The following is a 22817-nucleotide window of genomic DNA, read 5'->3' as shown; positions in this document are numbered from 1 at the left end:
TTAAATTTGCGTTAAAATAGCGCTAAAACCTGAAAATGTAGAACTTTGGAAACCCAAGTCAGAAAATAAACGTTTTCACGCTAGTGCGCGCTCTCGCATAAAACTTCACAACTCCGGCACCAGTGCATCAAAGAAGTTGGAATTTTCAGCACCTCTAACAGATATTTACCTCCATACTTCCATAAGATTCTGTTTGAGCCACACTGAAACCTGAATTTTCCTGATTTTTTTGAACGCGACTAAAAAATTAATGTTTTTCAGACTTATAGCCAATATTTGACCTTAAATTACTTGAAGATAATATTTAAATCGCCCTGAAATCTAATTTCTTCTGATTATGTAAACGCAAGTCAAAAAATTTAAGCTTTTTCGCGCTCAAAAACGCGCTAAAACGTGAATATTTAGCACTTTGCAAGCGCTGGTCATAAAAAGAACGTTTTCACACAAATGCACACTCTTGCCTAAAAATTTTTAACTTCTGCTTCAGTAATTGTAAAACCTTGAAATTTTCCGCACTTGTAAAAGACATTCAACTCCCAAACTGCTCAGCATTTGGCGTACGTAGCAGTGAAAGCTGAGTTTTTCTGACTTTTTAAACACGATTTACAAAATGCGCGGTTTTTCGCAATTGCACACTCTTGCCTAAAAATCCCTAACTTCTGAAGTAGCTTATCGAGTGAGTTGAAACTTGCCAGTGCTGATGAACAAGTTGCGAAAACAAAACACCTGATGATTTAGTCCAAATCGCATTGAAATTTGATTTGTTCTCATTTGGTAACCGCAAGTGAAAAATTCAACACTTTTTGCAAATGCACTCTGTTTCAGAAAAATTCATAACTTCGGAAGCAACCAAGGGTGAAACTTCTAGATTTTACGACTCACAGAAAATGTTCGACTACAAAAGTGCTGAAAATGTCATCTAAGTCCAACTTAAACCTGATTTTTGCCGATTTTGTAAACATAAGTGAAAAAATGAACGTTTTCCCGCAAGTTCATAGACTCACCCAAAATTTCGTATCTCCTCAATCAGCTCATAAACTGAGTGGAAATTTTCAGAACTTATAGAAAACATTCGACTTTAGAACCTCTCAAAATTTCGTTTCAGTTGCATTAAAACATAAGCTGTCAACGAGTTCGGAAAAGCAAATAAAAAAATGTGCTTTTCCGCAAATGCACGCTCTTGCCCGAAAATTCATAACTTTCTATCCATCGCATAGTAGGTAAACGTAAAAAATCATAGACCTTATAGAAGACGAATGGCTGAAAAAGTGCTGAAAATTTCGTTTAAATCGCGCTGAAACCTGAAATGTTCTAACACGACAAGCATTTCTTCTTGGCTAGAAAAATAACGCGACTTACGCTAAAAAATTATAACTTTTGCTTCAGTGAAAGCCGAAACTTGACATTTTCAGCACTTATAATAGACATTCAACTACAAAATTTCGGAGTATTTGATAATTGAAACTCCCAAACCGAGCTGCTTCAGTGGTTAGGAATTTTTACGTCTTTCTAGAAATGCCATTTAGCACCACAAGAGCATATGAGTTCATTTTCTATAGAAACCCCCTAATAAAATCCTTAAATCTACTCACTAACAGAATACTCAATTACTTGAAGATTTCCATATAAAGAGCCGTTAAACAGCCAAAACCGATAGCACCATGGCTTGCAAGTCGGTTTAGCATTAATATTTACGATTCGAAACGAACAAATGGAACAATATTTTAACCGTGCTGCGGAAAGGAATAACTTTATCCGCGGTAAAAATGCAATTTATTATATTGCAGTACATATATACCGAAAATAGAGTAAAAATTTGGCATGATTTATCTGGACGTTCCGGAATGGGGACAAGTGAGAAATGATCCTCTATGAAGTATACGAGTATATTGGCTTTTGTAGTGCATAAGTTATGCTTTGAATGCATTTGCGGTTCCTAATGTGAATCGCATGCGATGCGTGAATTTATGTGAATCCGAATCCTCAGACATCGACCCACAAAAATTTGGCTTCAAAAACTCGCTTTCCTCAAAGAAAGTTATTAAATACCGCTAATCATTAGTGTCCATTTGCTGATTTCAACTGTTGATTCTCGCATACAAATTCAATTGGTCCAGCTAATGTTACAATAATATCAATTTGCCTGCCGGATACATAAAATTCAATTAAACTCAGTTCGCATTAGGCATATGTAAATCGAATAAAGCCACGAAATTAATTGGTAATTTTACCAGTACTTACGTGTTTCGCTCACATTCGGCTCGATTGCTGTGGGCAGCACGAATCTACCAGGTGTGTTCGATTTAAGGTCGTCTGCAATAAAAGCCAAAATTACCGTTTATTGAAATCCAAATACAACGTGTTCTCGCACTCTTTTATTTTTCAGAAGCTCCCAAATTTGAGTCTCCCAACATGCCGTCAAGGCAAGTTAGAACCTTCCATAAAAAATAATTTGTACTTGCAACGCGGGCAAACACCAGGTTGAAACATGTACATGAGAAAGCATAAAAATTATGCTTCAAGCCCGCAAAATAACACCAAAAATCAAACACTCACATTTTCTCTCAGACTGTCCAAACTTGAGTCTCTCAACACGCCGCCAATGCAACTTTCATAAAAATAAATCTGTACTGTCAACGCAAGCCCGCAGCAACTCGCAACTTTAACAACACAAAGCGAAATAATTGAGCTTCAACTCCACAAGACTTCGATGAAATCCACAAGCTCGCTGATTTTTTAAAAGCTTATAAGCCTGAGTCTCCGTACACGCCATTAGTGCGACTGACAAACTTTCATAAAAATAAATCTGTACTTCCAACTCAAGCCGGTAGCAACCTGGAACTTTTGCGTCACAAAGTAGAGGAGTTGAGCTTTACTATCATAAAATTTCGCAAAAATCCACGCCCTCTCTGATTTTTTAGAAACTGCTAAAATTGAGCTTTGCAAAGCGCCGCGTCATTGAGGCAACTTACAAGCTTACATACAAATAAAACTGAGCTTTTAAGTCGAAGACGTAGCAACTTGTAACTTTTGCACGGCAAAGTAAAACAATTGACCTGTAAACCTGCAAAACTTCACAAAAATCCCCGTTCTCCCTAATTAATTAGAAACTTCCAAAATTGAGTCTTTCAAAATGCCGTTCAGGCAACTTAGATGCTTCCACAAAATTAAATCTTGACCTGTAAGCCAAAGAAGCAACATCTTGCAACTTCTGCAAGGCAAAGTAGAATAATTGGGCTGTAAACCTGCAAAACTTCATAAAAATCCCAGTTCTCCCTGATTATTTAGAAACTTCCAAAATTCAGTCTTCTAAAACGTCGTTAAGGCAACTTAGAAGCTTCCGAAAAAATAAATCTGGACTTTTAATCCAAAGAAGCAGAATATTGCAACTTTTGCAGGCGAAAGTAGAACAATTGAGCTTCCAAACTTCACAAAAATCCATGTTCTCCGGCATTTTTTAGAAACTTTCAAAATTGAGTATTTTAAAACCCCGTTAAAGAAGTTTCCAGATAAATAAATCTGGACCTTCAACCCAAAAAGCAGCATTTTTCCACTTTTGCACGAGAAAGCAGAACAATGGAGCTTAAAAGCTGCGAAAATTCACGAAAATACACGTAGTCCCTGAATTTTTAGAAAGTTTCAAAATTGAGCCTTCTTAAACGCCGTTAAAGCAACTTATAACCTTCCATAAAAATTAATTTGCGCTTTAATCCTGAAGCAGTAGCACTTTGCAACTTTTGCACGTAAAATAGAGCAATTGAGCTTCAAACCGGCAAAATTTCACAAAAATCCACGTTCTCCCTGATTTTTTAGATGCCTCTTTCTAAAACGCCGTTAACGCAACTTACATGCTTCTATACAAATAAATCTGGACCTTTAAGCCAAAGCAGCAGCACCTTGCAAATTTTCCACGAAAAAGTAGACCAATTGAGCGTCCAACTCGCAAAACGTCACAAAAATCCCCGCTCTTCCTGATTTTTTTAGAAGCTTCCAAAATTGACTCTTCTAAAACGCCGCCAAGCCAACTTATCAGCTTCCATAAAAATAAATCTGTACCATCAACCCGAAGCAGCAGCAACTTGCAACTTTTACGCAACAAACTAGAACAATTTAGGCACTAACTTTAGTAGAAATAAATCTCCAATTACAACCTCATCAGGCAGCAATTGGCAACTTTTACTCGGCATAGCTGAAGGATTGTCCATAAACTTACACTCTCAATTTCCATGTTGCCTCCTCCAAATGCCTCCACTAGTAGATCTGGAGGCAAACATTCGAAACTTCTCAACACTCGCAGCTTTCCAACTTTCCAACCCTTCCAGCAGATAATCGATATGACGAAATTTCCATAAATTCACTAACGCGATTTGACCTGGATGCGAGAGGGCGCTCGAGGAAAAACAACCGTGCTATCGATTGGAAAGGATCCAGAAATCCAGAAGTTAGGAATAAGCCAGAGATGGCGCACTTTCAGGGCCAATTCACCATTAACATCATGTTAACCAATCACATTTTCACACAAAATCCAGCATAGTTGAGTGATTCGTAGATGCTTACCCAAAATGTTGGAATCGTCCATCAGTTGAAACTGATAGCGCGCCTTGAAGCCTTGTCCAGGCGCTTCAGAATTGGCGATAAATTCCACAAACAGCTCAGATCCGGTTGATAAAATCTCCACTTCGCTGCCCTCGTTGCAAATGATCCTGATGGCTGGATCAGAACTGGATTGGCCATCGTACACGCGGATCAGATCCGCCTTGTTCAAGCAGCTGAAACAATCACGCTTTGTGAACCAACAACGCATTTTCCGTTCAATTAGGGGCATTTTCTATGGCGCGATTGAATCCAGAAACATGGAAATGCCATAAATAATTGCATTTTTTATTACTGAGCGGGATTTTAGTTGATTTATTCCAAACACAAAGCCTGCGATCGCTCGCTGGCTGTACTCAATGAATCAATGGAAATTATCGGATCGACAACTCGGTTAAACATTGACTAATTAAAAAAACGTTAATAGATGGTGAAGAAACATAGAAATTTAAACAGTTTTCGAGGCAGAACACCTGGGAAGACATCAGTTTCGCATGATATTGATCAGTCGAATAAAAAATGCAAACATCAAACTACGACTGTTCCAAATATGGAAAGGAAACGAGTTCCGATCACAATGGAAAAGGAAGTTTGCTCGGTTAAATCGCACGGAGATTCGCATTTATTATTGACTCTATTCTGGAGGGACGGGAAATTGTGTTTGAAGGGTCAGCAGCAACTCCAATAAATATAATACTGCGTTAGAGATATGGCCGAAATTGATTTTTCAATCTATTTAAGGGAAAGTGAAGCGGGTGAGTTGAGATGCCAGGAAAATGCGCTGATGCCGCAGTGAAAACCCCGTCTGATCGACTACAAAAAACTGGTTCGAGCAGCTCAAGTTGCCTGTTGAAGGTTTCTTTGTCAAGTCGAGTGTTTTTTCCAGGAAAAAGTTCAAAATGGGAATTATTTTTCAGTTGCTCTTAATCGACTCGCTTTTTAAGTGAAGAGGCAGTTCGAAGCGAATGTAGTCGTTTAGGTTTTGTTTCAGGCCTTTATCACGGGAAAAGAATGAGCGTTTGTTCGGCTTTTTAATCAATTTTATGGTTTTTAGGTCGAGTTTTTTTAGATTTATGCGATAGATTTCAGGTGGAAGTTTCTGCTCCTTTTGCATAACAAAGTGAAGCCATTGAGCGTCAAACAGCCAACTTTTCACGCAAATCCCAGACTGTTGCGATTGTTGAGAAGCATCTCAAGTTGAGCGTGCGAATCTCATAAAAACGTACAAACTATTTGAAAAAGAAACCTTGGTGCTGTTTGAGGTCAAGCGGCTTAAACGGACGTAGTTAAGCGTCATGCAAACGAAATTTAACTGAAATCCAAGCACTGTCTGATTTGTGGGAATTTATCAAAGTTGAGTCTGCAGATCTGTGATTAATTCCACCTACAAACTTCCACAAAAGTAAATCTCGGCGCTAAACTACAGCATGCAGCCTCCTGAAATTTCTGTCGCATCACGGTGCATCATGAGGCTTCTCGAAAGCAAAACTTCCCTGAAATCCAAGGATTTGCGGATTTTTAAGAATATTGTGAACTTGAGCGCGCAAAACCGCGGTTAAATTTGCCCACAAATATTCATAAAAATTAATCTGAATCCCAAACCAGAGCAAAAATTTTTGCATCATAAAGGAGCATAATCAGGTGTCACAAAAACAAAAATTCCCAAAAATTGAAGCTGTTTCTGTAAATTCATTTGAAATTTAACATAGAGCCAACAGCAAATTGAAATTTCTTTGTCAGAAGAAGCATAATGAGGCTTCCGAAAAACAAAAATTCGTCAAGAGTGAAGCATTTTTGGATTTTTAAGAGGCTTCTGAGATTGAGCCTGCATAACCGCGGTTAATTGCACAGACAAACTGCCATAAAAATAAATCTGCATTCTAAACCAGAACAAGCGGTTACTTGAAGTTTCTACAGTATAAAGAAGCAGACGCAGCAAGAGCAAATGTTTAAAAGCGAAAAGAAATGTGTGTCATACCACAATAAATTATGAGCATCTTTTCCACATCAAGTTTGCTTTTTATTTAACAAATGTTTATAATTAGTGGGTTTTTCTGCGCTCTCGACCAGAACTAGCGATTACCTCAAATTTTGGAAGAAGCATAATGGATCTACACGGGCAAAAATATTTTTTTTATGCAAAAACACTAAATAATCCTTAAAAGTTGGATGGCTACATCATCTGTTCTGTGTAAAAAAGAACGTAAATCACTGCAGGCGCATCAAGAGCAAATGTTTAAAAGCGAAAACAAATGTGTGTCATACCACAATAAATTATGAGCATCTTTTCCACATCAACTTTGCTTTTTATTTAACAAATGTTCTTCTTTAGTGGATTTTTCTGCGCTTTCAACCAGAACTAGCGATTACCTCAAATTTTTGAAGAAACATAATGGATCTACACGGACAAAAATATTTTTTTATTCAAAAAAACACTAAATAGTCCTTAATAGTTGGACGGGCACATTTTCATTGCTTTATACAAAAGAACGTAAATCACTGCAGGCGCAGCAAAAGCAAATCTTTAAAAGCGAAAACAAATGTGTATCATACCAGGATAAATTATGAGCAACTGTTTTAAATCAAGTTAACAAATATTCTTAAATCAGTTGAAGTTTTCTAGCTAAAACCCTGGCAAGTATTGAATCGGGCTTGAAGAAAAGGGCGAATTATATCGCGAAAAATCAGCGCGTAACCTCTCAGTTCGATAACATTGTTAACCCACGCACACTTCCTCCTTTTTCATGTTGTGCCCCTTTTGTCTGGCGTAAGAATGAAATTATTATCTGATATTCGGGGTTAGAAAGGCAAACCGATTTTTGTTGTGCTCAAGGATATGTGATTTATTAAGTTAGATTCGGCACAAAGCAAATGTAAAACTAAGCGTGAGCAGGCATGTTTGATGCGATAAAAGGGAGCGTTTGTGAGCTTCATCTGCCCTCGCAGATGTAATTATTCGGAATAACGTGTTATCATCACCATCATCAACATCTTTTTAACTCACAATGATAATGCTAGAGCAAATTGCTAGGTTTTTTCCTGTAAAAGGGCTGGAAATTTTCATAAATTGGACTCTGAAAAGCTTTTGCCATTCTTACTTCGCACGAGTTCGGCTTAAACCGAGAATGTCACGCAACAAACTATTCAAAGTGAATGCATGGGGCTGAAAATGAGTGAAAATTCGCAAATGCTCATTTGTATACCGGCAGTTTCGTGACTTGGTGCAATTTATCCCTTTTTTCACTTGTTCCATACAAAATAGTTCCGCTGTACTTTTGGGATTAAATTCGTGTTGCCTTGACCATTACTAAAGCAAATTCACTGATGCCAATGTTGAAATTTTTACTAAATCTCGCGATAAAACCGTTTTAAAGCACCGTCTTGAGGTCGCTAATGAAACCGCATTAATCAGCCGTGACAAGTGCCCATGTTTACATTTTTTACATGAACAGCGAATGGCAAAAATGTTAATTCGCTTTGCATATCTTCATCATCGGGTTGCCTCTTCCAGAACGAAGGCCCCTAATTTATTAAAGCATGCATCATTTATTACGCGAAATGTCTTTTTCATGAACTCCCCTATTAGCTCGAAGGCTGGCGGATGTGCAAAGAGCTCTAGACTTTTTAGTAAATTTAAAAAGTCTCTGCTCTTTCACTTGAAGTGGGTCTTTTGTCCGTCCGTCAAGACCTAAGACTATTATGTAGTCGGGCTCGAAACGTTCGCTACGCAAATGTATTCGGAGCCAATAAAACATTGAACGTTTCCATGAGTATGGGGTGGAAAATCACGTTCAACGTTAAAAGTCGTATCATGTTTCTCCTTTTTATCAGTCCTTATGAGTTGTGGATGCTTGGAAATAATTCTACGGGGTGAGCCAAGCTTCAGTGGACTAATTTCGCCTGCATTGTGCACGTTCAAGTTCGGAGTGCTTGGATTTTCTAGAATTTTTGGTTTTGTACAGCCTCATTATGCTCCTTGATAATACCGAAAGTTGAAGTGGCTCAAGTTTGCTCTGGATTAGAATGCAGATTTAGTTTTATGAAAGTTTGTAGATCCATTTAATCGCAAATCTGCAGGCTCAGATTCAGAAGATTTTTAAACATAGAAAGTAATTGAAGTTCAGAGCATTCTTGTTCTTGTGAAGCTCGATTAAGCTTCTTTATGATGTAGAAATTTCGATGAGTTTTTGGCTCTGCGTTAGATACCAGATGTATTTTTATGAAAGTTTGTCGATAGAGTTAACCGCGGTTTTGCAGGCTCAAGCTCAGAAGCTCCTTAAAAATAAAAAAATACTTGAATTTAGACAAATTTTGGTTTCTGAGAAGCCTGATTATGGTTCTTGCTCACAGAGAAATTTCAATGAGCCACTTGCTCTACGTTATATTTCAGATGTATTTTTGTTCGAAGCTTGTTGATGGACTCAGCAGCGGTTCTGCAAACTCAAGGCCAGATGCTTCTTAAAAATCGAAACATGCTGCAATCTTGACGATTTTTTGGTTTTTGGCCTCACTATGCTTCTTGCTGACACAGAAATTTCAATTTGCTGTTGAATCTATGTTAAATTTCAAATTACTTTTTTTAGAAGTTTGTCGATGGAATCAAACGCGGTTCTGCAGCCTCAAGTCCAGACGTTTTTTAAAAATCCAAAAATGCTTGCATGTTGACACATTTTTGTTTTTGTGGCGCTTGATTATGCTTCGTTCTGTCGCAGAAATTCGATGGGCTGTTTGCTCTGCTTTGAAATGCAAATTTTTTTGTATGAAAGTTTGTCGGCAGAACTAACTGTGGATCTGCAGGCTTAAGTTTGAAAAATTCCAAAAATTCAGGTGGGGTAGATGTGAGTGCGATTTTGCTTACAACTAGTCCGATTGTGCTACTTTAAGGCCCAATTAGAGTTGTAGGCGTGCTTAAAACCCGGCAACATTTCCTGGCAGTTCAGGATAAAAGAATCAATTTTGCACAAAACAGTCACAAAAATCCTTGTCAAAAAAACTTAGATACCAATTGGTCAAAACCAGGCAAAATCCCAAAATCTGAGTGATTTCAACCCTGATCCCCCCATAAAAACCGCAGTAAGTCTAAAGTGGCCAATGAAATAAATATTGCCATTAGACCCATGAAGTAGATGAGCAGGCTCCTGACAAATGGGCATCTTTAGTTCGTGGGCCCATTAAAAATTGAAGTAGGTACGTAAAACACCGGATATAAACCCCTTTAAATGCGCCCATCGAAGCGTGAGCGAAATTTATGTTTGTACATCAGGTCTGCTAAGGCACGTGAACTCCTAAATCGTCGTTAGCAGGAGCTTATGGACGAACTATTCACTTTCAATCATTTAACTTTTCCACTCAAGTGCAACTTATAAAAAAAATTGATCAATTTGCTTCTTCTGCCCCAATCAACCCCATTAGGCCAGCCACTGTGTGAGACGATTTATCTGCCGGTTTTTTGCTGCGGTAATTCCACGAAACAACCGAATTAAATGAAATACGATGCTACTTCTGTCGGTGTCTTCTTTTCCATTAATAAGACACGTCCTTATGGCCGATTAGTTTCAATTATTCGGGCAATTCGCTTTGGAACCGCGCCAACTATTCCAGGCGTTTTTTCCGAGATTTACAACATTCTTACTCAAAACAGGGTAGTTGAAAACGCCCGGAAATTTCCCATCAATTTTCACTCAATTTATCTAGCCTAACCCGGCAACATTATTCATAGCCAATGACTTACAAAGAACAGGCGCCAGGAAGTGAAATGGTCCAAATTATGACCATTATTTCAGCAAAACCGGCTTTTTTTCTCCGGGAAAAAAATCGCTCTTTCTACGGGTCGAGATGCTGGTTTACATTGATTGATGATCGAGCTGGCTGAATATTCAAACACCCTTTTCGCAGGTATTTCGGGAACGTGGCATTTTTAATATGTGCCCCGAAAACGCTGCAAATATTTGCAGGAAAACCCAATTCGGTCTGTATTTGCCGGGTAATTACCGTGTCAAAGTTGATGGATTTGTCCGCCCTTTTGTGGACTTTTAATTATCGGATCACAATAAAGTCGATTGTATTGACGATTTGCCCCAAATTGGCCCTTCGATTAAAGCAAATCAGTTTACTGTTGGGTACTTAAAGGAGGCCAGATTTTGTGCGCTTCTATCGGAAATAATTAAAGAAGGAGGAATCTGCGATTTAAAAAAATGCAGATTTGGGTTGGAGAGTTAAACGGTTTCACTGTTGTGGAAGGGCACAGGGTGTTCGTTTAGTATCTGCACATAATGGTTAAGTGCCAGTCGGCTCAGATTAAAAAATGAACATGAAAAGGGTATTTTTAACTTTTTGATTGGCATTTAGAAAGTTGGAAAAAATCAGGCTTTCTTGCAATGTGATTTGTATTTTTAACGCTTTAAGGTTAGCCAGTCTGTGATCAGTTGCGAGGATTCCAGGTTTGTGCTTGCCCGGAGTTAGAAGTTGGGAATTTTTAGGGGCGAGCGTGTATTTGCTTGAAAGCGTTCATTTTTTGACTTGCGCTTCGACATTCGCCAAAATTCGAATTGTTATGTAATTTCAACGAAATTTTGCGTCTTTAGAGAGTGAAGTGTGTTTTATACAGTGTCAAAGCTTCAGTTCGCTACTAAAGCTGGACTAGAAGTGAGAAATTTTTACAATACAAAATGCGCTTGAACAGAAATTTTCATTTGCAGAGTTGTCCAAAATTATACTCTCTTGCAATTTCAATAAGTTTCTCAAATTTTTCTTATTCAAGTCTATTCTATATCCTTTGAGAACTTCATGTTTTTGCTTGATTTAGATCAGAAGTTAGGAATTTTTAGCCGAGACCGTGCTATAAAGGAACGCTTTCATTATTCCAGTTGCTTTTTGAAACCGGCAAAAATCACAATTGTCATGTAATTTCTGCAAAATTTTCAGGCTTTTCAAGGTAAAGTATCCCATATGCATTGTTAAAATTTCGATTTGCTACTGTTTCTGTAACAGCAGTGCGGATGTTTTAGAAAGAGAATAAATACACTTGAATGGAAGCGTCAATTTTTAGGCAAACATTTACCAAGTCGACAAAACTTAGAATAATTTGCGATTTTAATAAAATTTTCAGTCCTTTTGAATTTTAGTGTCTTTTGTCAGTTGGAAAAATCTCATGTTTTTCTGTGTTTGTGGACAGAAGTTAAAATGTGCTTTAAAAATGCGCGTGCTTGCGTGAAATCGTTCATTGTTGTATTAGCGTTTTAAAATGCCCCAAATTTTCAATTGCGGTATGGATTGAACAATAATTTTTCGTGTCTGAGGCTCAAGTATTCTCTACACACTGGGAAAGTTTATAACGGCTACTGAGGATGGATCAGAAATAGGGAATTTTTCAAGCAGATTGAACAGAATTTGTCATTTTTGGCCAAATTTGCAAAGTTGTCAAAAGTTGTGGTCGCTTGCAATTTGAATGACTTTCTCAGAAATTGTTTATTCTAGTGTCTTCTATATCTTTGGAAAATTTCATGCTTTTGTTTCCTTTCAATCAGAAGGCAGCAGTTTTTAGGCGGGAGCGTGCCATATAGTGAACGCGTTCATTATTTAAGTTGAATTTCAAGCAGAAAAAATCACCATTATCATGTAATTTGAACTAAATTTTCAAGATATTTAGGCTAAAATATCCTATAGAAACTGCGAAAGTTTCAATTTGCTACTCCTCTTAGAATAGAAGTGAGGAGCCTTGAAAATAAAGGGTGCACTCGAATCAAAAACTCCATTTTGAGGCAAACATTCACCAAGCTACAAAAATTTAAGATCATTTACACTTTCCAGAAAATTTCCAGAACTTTTTGCCTGAGTGTCTTCTATAAGTTCGAGAAACTTCAATGCGGTTTATTCTCTTTGATAAGAAGTTACGAATTTTTAGGTGTGAGCGTGCACGTGCGTGAAGCTGTTTATTATTTAACTTGCGATTCCACAGTCGCTAAAATTCCAATTGCAGTGTACTTTGAACAAGATTTTCTAGATTTTGAGGCTCAAGTGTGTTCTAGAAATTCCGAAAGTTTCAAGCTGCTATTGGTGTTGGATTAGAAGCGAATGCTTTTTAATTCAGAGAATACACTTGAACGAGAATTTTCATTTTAACGCCGACGTTTGCAAAGATGTAAAAAAATCTGATCGATTGCAGTTTGAATGAGTTTCTCAAATGTTTCTTGCTATAATGTATTCTACATGTTTTGAGAAATTCGTGTTTTTGCTTACTTTTAGTCAAAAAGGAGCAATTTTTAAGCGGTTTAAAATTGGCCAAAATTTCAATTGCGGTGTAATTTGAACAACATTGTCTGAAATTTGAGGTTTCAGGTATGTTTCTTTAGACCGTGAAAGTTTTAAGCTGCTAGATTGAAAGAAAATATTTTTTAAAGCAGATAATTCGCTTCAATGGAAATTTTCAGTTTAGGGCCCACAGTTGCAAAGTTCCCAAAAACAATAGTAGTTAGTGAATTTTTCGCGCATTTCTGAACCCAACGTCATTTTTTGAAGAATTTTTTACTTATGCTTGGTTTTCGATCACAACTTAGGGATTTTTAGGGCAAAGCGTGCCTTAGTAGAAAACCCAATTTTTTACTTCCATTTGCAAAGCCGCAAAAAATCTGGTTTCAGTGAACCTTTGGCGATATTTTGCGAAATTTTGTAGTCGATTGTTTTCTATAAGTTCGGCGATTTTCGACTCGTACAGTTATTCTGATTCGGACGTTATCCATTTTTGCACAAGCAGAGCGCACTTACGAAAAACGTTAATTTTTTGACGTCAGGCAACAAAGTCGGAATACTTCAGGTTTCATTGCGAGTTAAACAACATTTTTACTACTTTTTAAGTCCCTGCAATTTCCAACTCGAACCAAGCGCTGGATCAGAAGTTATGGGTTGCTGAGTTCTGGTGAGTTTGCGAAAAAAACTCATTTTTTGACCTCCGCTTACAAGTTGGAAAAATTCAGGTTTCAGTATGATCTTGGTATTATTTTCAGAACTTTTATAGTCGACTGTCTTCCTAAGTTCAGAGGTTTTCAACTCACACGTTATTTACGTTGATTTTTCAGTGTGCGGGGCCAAAAAAATGGCCGAAAACTGCATCATTCTCGTAAAATCTTTGCCTCAAAATTTTTGCTTTCAAACAAAAAACATAATTTCCTCAAGTCTTACTACACACTGAGAACGAGCTCTTATTTGTTAAAAAACACTCCCACTCTAAGCAACAGAACATTTAGCACGTTTCACCCGCGGAAAGACACTCAAACCTCTTGAACCACCGTGTATAAACAAAAGGGCTGTAATCGACTTACCTGAGATCGCCCTTCTGCAAAGCGACTTCCTCGAAAACGATGCGTATGCGTTCACTTTGCCTGAAAATTAAAAGAAAATACAGTTAGAGCCGCTTCTGCTCGCAGTTATGAGTACTCGACTCGCTTCCGTGAGGGTCGAGAGTTATGCAGGATTATTTCCCTTGGCTGAGCCTGATGCGAACACACATTTGTATCTAATTTAATGCAACCTCGCCTAGGCAGATGCAAGATGAAAGACCGGAGTAATTAAAAGCAGACTGAGCGTAATAAAAGGATCGTGCATATTGCATGATGAATTATTACAAGTTGGAGTTGGGTGTGAAACTCTTCAACCAACGAAAAACATCCTTCTTATTCTTCTTCAGCTTTCATTTGGCCCCGATCTTCTAGTAGTTTCCCCCATGATGCCAAAAAAACCGGAATTAATTTAAATCGCCAGAGAATGTTGGCAGATTTTCCGGCCACATGTTGCCCTGTTCGAACGGAATCAGGATAAATGACTTGTGCTCCCCTGGAGACTCAAATAAAAACTCAACGGCCACTGGATAAATCAATTTAAGAGTCTATTAAAAAGCCCGGCGGCAATGCACTCGGGATATTCATAAATCAAAACTCGGCCAATTTAATCAGGCTTCCACTATGAAAGTGCTCCATACTAAATATCTAATTTGTACTTTGCTCACCTTGCTTGAAACGTATAAGTGCATCGGACGTTCTTCGGGTACCTGGAAGGATAGCGGGGCGAGTGAAACTTCCCGTAGGGCTGATTCCTTTCAGCGCTGGAAAACTGGTAGTCGCACATTGTGTTGGAAAGCAAAGTGCCGTCAGTTCGAAAATGGCCTGGAACAACCACCATTGAGACGGTGAGGAACGCGTTTGGGAAAAACAGTTCATCCAAAGCATCACAGTTTATTTTACAACAAAAACCTCTACATCCCTTAGTAAAGCCGGACTTTGCGAGGGCAACAAACAAACGAACAAAAAAAATTGAACACAAATGCGATTTGGCTGAACACGGTAACGTACGCCGCATGCATATAAATTCAAAATAAAGCATGGAAGGCAGGTCGACGTTCAAGAACACGTTCTCGAGGGAAATAAATTGAAAATACTGATAATAAAAAGGTCGAAGAAATGATGGTCGGCGTCTTGAGCAACGGGATTATTTGAAAAATCGTCCCTGATCATCGTTTAATTGGTTTCGGCTGGATATTTGCCCATTTTATCAAGCGCGTTTTGAAGCGCATTAGCATGTTAACGGCTGTTCATTTATGCGGGTGGATGGCTGCGCATTCTTAATTGTCCAAAATTATGAATGTTTGAAGCATCAATTGGAAATTTTTGGCTTTCGGTAGTGCGCACAGTTAGCATCTTCACTTGGGCGGCGAACCTTAAAAAGGCCTCAAAACTCCGAAAATCATCAATTATTCAATCGCTTCTAAGTAAAGTTCTCTACATTTGGTATATTGAGCTTGAGCTAAAGTGACTCTTGACTGTAGTCTAATAAAGCAGGCATTCAAAACTGGAATATTTTAAGCGCTGGAGGTGCCAAGTTGGAACGCAGCAACGCATGGCAATCGTGCATCTGCCTTAGACTCGCATGTGTGCGAGTAAGACTACCGATGCCTGCTACGTTCTGGAATGGGAAAACGAGTTTCATGTAATTGATTTGAGTTCAAGTGTTCACGCCTCCGCAACTGAAATTGTAAATTTTTTTGTTTTTCACTTAAATAGTTTCCTGTTTTAAGTTCGTTTGTCAAAATACATGTCTGGTGTTTTTGAAGTCTTAAAACAACGCTTTTTTACTTGATAAAATCGAAAATCCATGAAATTTTTTAGAGGTTCAATTTCCCTAAAAAATGGCAACTAAGCATGTTAAGAATTGTTAATTTATGCGGGTGGATTGCCGCAATTATTTCATTCCTCCTCGAAATTATGAAAGTTTGAAGCATAAATTGAATTTTTTTTTAAATTTTTGCTTTGTCGGCGAACTCTTAAAAAAGCCTCAAAACTACGAAAATCGTATCAACTGTTCAATATGTTCTAAATAAAGTTCAGTACTTTTGGTAATTTGAGCCTCGTAAAGTGACTCTTGAATTCAGTTTCAAGCGCTGGTGGTGCCAAGTTGGAACGCAGCAACGCATGGCAATCCTGCATCTCCCGTAAACACCATGTGTGCAAGTGAGACTACCGATGCCTGTTACGTTCCTGAATGGGAAAATGTGTTTCATTTAATTGATTTGAGTTGGAGTTTTGTATTTGGATTCGTTCTCTTAAACTCTTAAAACAACGTTTTTTCACTTTAATAAATTCTCTAAGAAGAACGAAAACCCAATAAACTTTTGTAGGGAATATTTAACTGGGCACGGTTGGGATGTTTTTCTGAATTGTGGAAAATGTAAAAATTTCCAGAAATTTTACAAACAGTCCGAATCTACTGAATTTTTTCACACCGATCCACTGAGTTTTCTTCTTTAAAATGTCGGAACTTCAGTATAAGATCAGCTGGAATTTCTGAGTTACGAATTTTTACACACAAGCGCACACGGTAAGGATGTTTTTTTTGACGAAAAAGTTTCAAAATTTTCAGAAATTTGGGAAACAGCGCGAACTCACTGAACTTCCTCACTACTCCACTGCCCTTTCTTCTATAAACTCCCAGAACGCCAGTATAAGATCAACCCAAACTTCTCAGTTGCGACTTTTTATACACATACACATATTTTATTTGTGAAAAGTTTGAAAATTGCTAGAAACTTGAAAAACAGCGCCAAACGACTGAATTTGCCCACACCTATCCATTAAGCCTTCTGCTAGAACTGGCCGAATTCTACCTTTAGTATAAACCAGAAGTTCTGAATCACGATTTTTTATCGACAAACAGGCACGGTTGGGATGTTTGGCTGAATTCTGAAAAGTTTGAAAATGTCCACAAATTTAACAAACGGCGCAAACCTTCTGAGATTTTCCATACTAGTCAAATGAATCTTCGCCTACAAACGCCAAGAACTCCAATGTATAAAATCAACCCAAATTTCCCAGTTACGAATTTTCATACACAAACGCGCACGGTTCGATTGCGTCTCTGAACTGCCAAAAGTTTGAAAATTCCTCGAAAATTCACCAGCTAGCTGAACCTGAAAATTAGAGCAAAACGCGTCTGTGAATCTCCGGTAATATTTGTTTTAACAGAGCTTTGTCAAATTAACAAGTTAAATATGCAATTAAACCGCTATCATTGGCCAGATGGTAGTTTCGGACTATTTGATGCATTTTCACTGGCTGCAAAGTGCCCATTCTGGCAGCAGTTAATTCGAAATGTAAACCTGAAAGTTCCGTTTAAAGTTTCATTTGAGGTGCCGGCATCAAGGATTTTCAAATGTACATTAATTTTGCGGCCTTTGAAGTTTGTTTAGAGCGGTAGCCGAATAACTGGCTCCATTTTACCGTCATCTCAGCGGCTATTTTGCTCGAAATTTATACGTTGGACCCAGCGGCGATATTTATGAATATAACATGGCAAAGGTGGTAAAATTGAAGATATTATAGAGTGCTGGAGAGAGTTTTGAAACAACCCGATTACCGGCTTTGTGCCACCTGGATGTATGGGAAAGTTTCCGAATAGTTGCTCTATACAAGTACATTCCAGTGATTTATGTGGGATTCGGCCCCGGCTATTTAACATTCAGTCGGGATTATTTATTAAACTGTTTCGGTTGGCAATCAAATTTACTACAATGTCCTAATGGGTTCTTTGTTGCGCTCAAAAGAGCTTGTTTGGGGGAAAGTCCAACAGGAAACGGTTGTTTTACTGTTTCCTGATTACGCTTTTTCACAAAGGATTTGCTACGATTTGTATCTCTTCGCAAATCCAATGGACGATTGAGGGATAAAAATTCGTTACGGTGAATTGAGAGAACATTTTTCAGCGCTTTTACAACCGTTTAAAAAATTGTCTCCTCTTGTTGGCCTTTGAATGGTTGCGAATAAACTACTGATGATCGGAACAAGATTGCACCACCGCCAAAAGAATGTTTAGTTTTCGGTTCGCTGTGGGAAAGTTGAATTGCTCGTAACTGGAGTTCAGAAAGTCAGATTAGTAAAAGCCATTAGACACGGTCGAATTGAAGTTTTCGGGAAAAATACATTGAATCGGTGCGGGGGGCCCTCCTTTTCCGACAATTTTCGATCTAACGTTCGCCATTTGCTTGGCGGAAATCCTGAAAAGTTTTTAAAAAAGATTCGTGTCTTTACGATTTGCTCGTTCGACATAGTTTTAACAACTTTAATATGATTTAATCTGGAAAAGTTGGCAAGTTCCCGAGTTTATTTTAAAAGCAATTTCATCTTGAACTTCCACTATGATTCCTAAAAGCATTATATTAAACTTTGTCGGTGTTTAGCTAACGGGATAAGTAAGCTATTTGGAGATGGTGAGCGCACGGGGGGTTTAAACAGGAAAAAATCAATTAAAAATAGCGAAACAAGGAAAATCCCACTTGACTAATAAACCAGCTGAACCGAACACATATTTTGTATGTAGACAAAATAACAACAGGCATTTCGAGGCCCAGAATTTGTTTTCATTATTTTCGGTTCGAACATTAACGACAAACAATTCAAATTAGAGCTGCTGTTGATGCTGGCTGTCGGGCGAAACGGTTATTAATGATTTTCCAGACTGATGTTTCTGGAAGCCTGAAATTGAGTCGATTGGTTAGTCGGTTTAGCCATTAATGTAACCCCCGATATCGTGGAAAACCGGCGAAAAAGCCATTTGTAGTAATTAAGCAACGAAACCCATCACAAAGCCAATTTTATTTTGATTCTATTGTCGACTTTATTAAGGTAATCACAATCGCAATTATTTTAATAGCTGCGTTCCTGTCTGGTGGGTTTTGTTGGCATTTTTTAATATTTTCAATCGAGTTGGTTTAGTTGCTGTTTTTTCCGGCTTTGAGGAGTTGATGATCTAAGAAACTCCCCCGGATAAAAATTCGCAACTCCTAAATTCTGAGTTGTTCTAAACAGGAAATTTTGCAGTGTTTAGAAGAAGACTTAGTTGATATGTGTGGAAAAATTGGACGAATTCACCCGGCTAGTTAACGTTATAGAAATTTTCAAACTTTTCGCTGTTCAGGGAAACAGCTTAAATGTGCGCGTTTGTGTCTAAAAAGTTTCAACTAACTCAGAAATACGTCCTGATCTTCATGCGAATTCTGGGCGTTTGTAGAAGAAAGTTCATTGGATCAGTGCCGTAAAATTCAGTAGCTTCCCGCTGCTTGTAAAATTTCCAGAAATTTTCAAACTTTTTGCAATTCTGAAAAGAATTCCAACTGTGCTCGTGGGTAAATAAAAATCCGTAGCTCAGAAATTCCTTTGCATACTGCAGTTTTCGGAGTTTATAGAAGAGAGTTCAGTGGATCAGTGTTAAAAAATTCAGAACGTACGCGCAGTTAGACAAATTTAGAGAAATTTTCAAACTTTTTGCAATTCAAGAAAACGTCGCAATTGTGCGCGTTTGTGTTTAAAAATTTTCAACTCAGAAATACTGTTTGATATGCATTCGAATTCTGGGAATTTGCAGAATAAAGTTCATTGGATCAGTGTCGAAAAATTCAGTATGTTCCCGCCGCTTGTTAAATTTCTAAAAATTTTCACTTTTTGCAATTTTGAAAAGAATCCCAACTGGGCTAGTGACTAAATAAACATTCGCAGCTCAGAAAGCCCGGTTGATCCTATACAAGAATTTTAGGAATTTATAGATGAGGGTTCAGTGGATCAGTCGTTAAAAATTCAGAACGTTCACGTAGTTAGACAAATTTAGAGAAATTTTCAAACGTTTTGCAATTCAAGAAAACCTCCCTGCCGTGCGCGTCTGTGCATAAAAACTCAAAACTCGGAAATTCCAGTTGATCTTTTTAGCACTTTAAAGAAGAAAGTTCAGTTGAGCAATGCGAAAAAAATCAGTAGGTTCGCGCTGTTCGTGAAAATTGTGGAAATTTCCATATTTTTCACAATTCAGAAAAACATCCCAATCGTGCGTGTGTGTGTGTATAAAAATTGGCAACTCAGAAATTCGCAATTGTTTGAAACTGAAATTCTGGGAATTTCTAGTAGAAAGTTTATAAGGTAAGTTGGGAAAAATTCAGAAGCTTTGCTTTATTAGTAAAATTGCGGGAATTTTTCAAACTTTCACTCTCTCAGAAGTGTGATCAACATGACAGGCGGGTCTCTAAAAAATGAAAAAGACGCACTCAATCAGACTAAAAGCTGAAATTCTACACATTCATAGCAAAGGCTTCAGCGTACAAGTTAAACGCAAACAAATGGCGAAAGCTCAAATATGCATAGAACAGAATACACTTATATTGGATGCAAACATTTTCCTTCTTCCCTGCCCCGACCTGCAATTAATAATATTGGCTCATTAATAGCGTACAGATATGGGGGAAGACTGATAAAACAGAATCGATCGCAAATCCAACTAATCCATTACAGATAAACCGTTAAAATGCGCATCACGATCAGTTTTGCAAAATACGCGTCAGGAATACTCATGAAACATAAATGCAAAAGTCCATTCGAAAATTGAATTAAGCTTAGCCGAATTGAAGCCGCAGTTTCCTTGTGGAAAATATTGGAAAAAGCTCACATGAAAAGAGCCGCGCCGTTCACCATTGCATACGAATGCTTTTGTTATTGCAGTTTTTAAATTTAGATTTGATTTCAGGCAAATTTCGATAGAGAAACGTATTGAATTCATGGGAATACTTTGTTTGTGCTCAATTGTTCTCTCAGAATTGAGCATTTTTAAAGGCGGTTTCTTAGAGAGCAAATCAATCCCCATTTGCCAGGTGGCAAAGCTCGAGCTTTATTGGATAGCTGGCAAACAATTGTCGTTCAAAACTCTTTCCGCTTAACTGGAGGCACATTAATGAGTTTAGTGTGCATTTGCCCCTCTTGAAGTGGAGGCCATTCCCGATAAAAACTGTCCTGGCATAAATCTTGGCGTGACGAATGGTTTCATCCTTTCGAGCTCACAATTTTCGAATGAAATTGCCAGTCCCTCCTCGTATCGCACCTTCAACTAATAAATTTTGTTAGCTTTACTTCGCTGGCCGCAATAAAAACACACTAGCAAGAAAACGTGCTCCAACTACGACAAATGTTTTAGTAACAGCGAACTTACGCATTGTAAAATTAGTTTTATTGTTGCCTCTCAGAATGGGGTTTTTTCGGCCACTCTTACGGGTTTTGTCATTTATTTAGTCAATGATTCTTTGGTTTATTTCAACTTTTTGCTGCCGATTTTAATTAATTTGCAACAGAAAATGACGAATTGAAAAGTTTAATAGTCATACATACAAAACAATGTATTCACCTAACTGTGCGCAAAAAAGTCCACTTCTCTAATTTCCTGGCATCGTGCCGGAATTCAATATATTCACGCATAAAAATAGTTATTGTTAATTCTAAATAAAAGCTGTTCGGGTGCATGTTCGGTTTATTCAACAAAGGCCTACATAGCAATTTCAAATTATTTTCCTCAAAATAATATTTCTCCGTAAAAATCAGTTCAACAATGTGTATATTAATATTTGCTTAAAATATCCACATTTCACATTTCATGCCCAAATGAATGGGAGTTTTTTCCGTGTCGCTGCGTATTGAAAAGTTTTTAGAAAGTTGCCTGCCAAACCGTCCTAATTTCACACTTTTCTTGCTATTTTGCACTCTCTGTAAAAATCCACGACTAGCTTCATACATTTGGAAATAATTTGCAGTTAACTAAGACACTTTTGTCTATTAATTTTAGACGTTTCAAAATTCTGACTTAGAAAGTTGCCTGTAAAAAGCCATTAGTTTGCGCTTTGGCCGCAAGTTTGGCAAAAAATCAACCTGTTGCGAAATAAAGATGAAACTCTGGAATTAATTAAGACACGCTTCTTTTTAAGCGGATTTGGAAGGATCAAGATTCGATTTCATCTTGTTGCATCTTGAGACATTGTTGGAAAGTTTCCTGCAAATTGGTTTTATTTCACGTTTTGAGTACCAGTTTGAACTTAAAAAAAAATCAACGCCAGGCTGAATAAATTTGGAACTTTCCCAATTAATGAAGACACTTATTGTCTATGCAGCTTAGAAGTTTCACGACTCTGCCCCTTCTGGTTGTGGACCGACACATTTTTAGAAAGTGGCTGCAAACCGCCTTTATTTTGCGTTTTAAGCGCAAGTTTCAACTTTTCTTTAAAGTCAACGCCAAACTGCTTAAATCTGAGAGTGTCACGTTTAATTAAGACACTTATTGTCTGCACAGTTTACAACTTTCAAGATTCTATCCCTTCTCTTTGCGAACTGACACATTTTTAGAAAGATTCGTGCAAATTGTTTTTATGTCACGTTTGAGCGCAAAGTTTCAGTTTTCTTTAAGAATCAACATGTTACTGAATACATTTGCATTGCATTTGCATGTTTCGCAGTTAATTAAGAGACATCTTGTCTATGCAGTTTAAAAGTTTCAAAATTCTAGTCCTTCTGCTTGTGCCCTGCCAGATTTTTATAGAGTTGCCTGCAAACCGCCTTGATTTCACGTTTCGAAGACTAGATTCAACAGTTTTAAAAATCCAAGAATTTTCTGAATAAATTGGTAAGTTTTGCAGTAAAATAAGCCACAATTTGTCTATACCGTTCAGAAATATGAATATTAAATTGCTTCTCATCGCGCACTGAAATATTTTGAAAAATGTGCCTGCAAATCGTTTTTATTTCACGTTTTCAACGCCAGTTTGAACTTAAAAATCAACAATAAAAATTCCCACGAACAAAACAAAATCAAAATAAACCTATTACGAACCTTTTCATTCCATTTATTCCGGGACTTTCAGATCAAATTAAACGAGTAGG

At 37.6% G+C, this 22817-nt stretch overlaps 1 protein-coding gene across 3 annotated transcripts in view; it reads right to left on the bottom strand.

Moving 5' to 3' along the window:
• Nucleotides 1-22817, bottom strand: part of LOC109543874 (suppressor of lurcher protein 1) — a 97997-nt gene that overhangs the window by 21203 nt on the left and 53977 nt on the right. For 2 of the 3 annotated variants that reach the window (XM_019913797.2, XM_019913798.2), the window contains exons 6-9: nt 14594-14750; nt 13911-13970; nt 4558-4769; nt 2242-2313 (exon numbers count right to left, since the gene is read on the bottom strand). In XM_019913797.2, the coding sequence (XP_019769356.2) occupies nt 2242-2313; nt 4558-4769; nt 13911-13970; nt 14594-14750 (501 nt within the window). The remainder of the gene's footprint in view (nt 1-2241; nt 2314-4557; nt 4770-13910; nt 13971-14593; nt 14751-22817) is intronic. The other variant, XM_048665982.1, reaches the window with a different exon arrangement.

The sequence above is a fragment of the Dendroctonus ponderosae genome, unplaced genomic scaffold (genome assembly GCF_020466585.1).
Source record: "Dendroctonus ponderosae isolate FM_Combo_2020 unplaced genomic scaffold, Dpon_F_20191213v2 Dpon_F_20191213_4, whole genome shotgun sequence".
Taxonomy (NCBI): Eukaryota; Metazoa; Arthropoda; class Insecta; order Coleoptera; family Curculionidae; genus Dendroctonus; species Dendroctonus ponderosae.
Note: the sequence above shows the minus strand (reverse complement) of the source record. Positions and strands in the feature narration are given on the sequence as shown.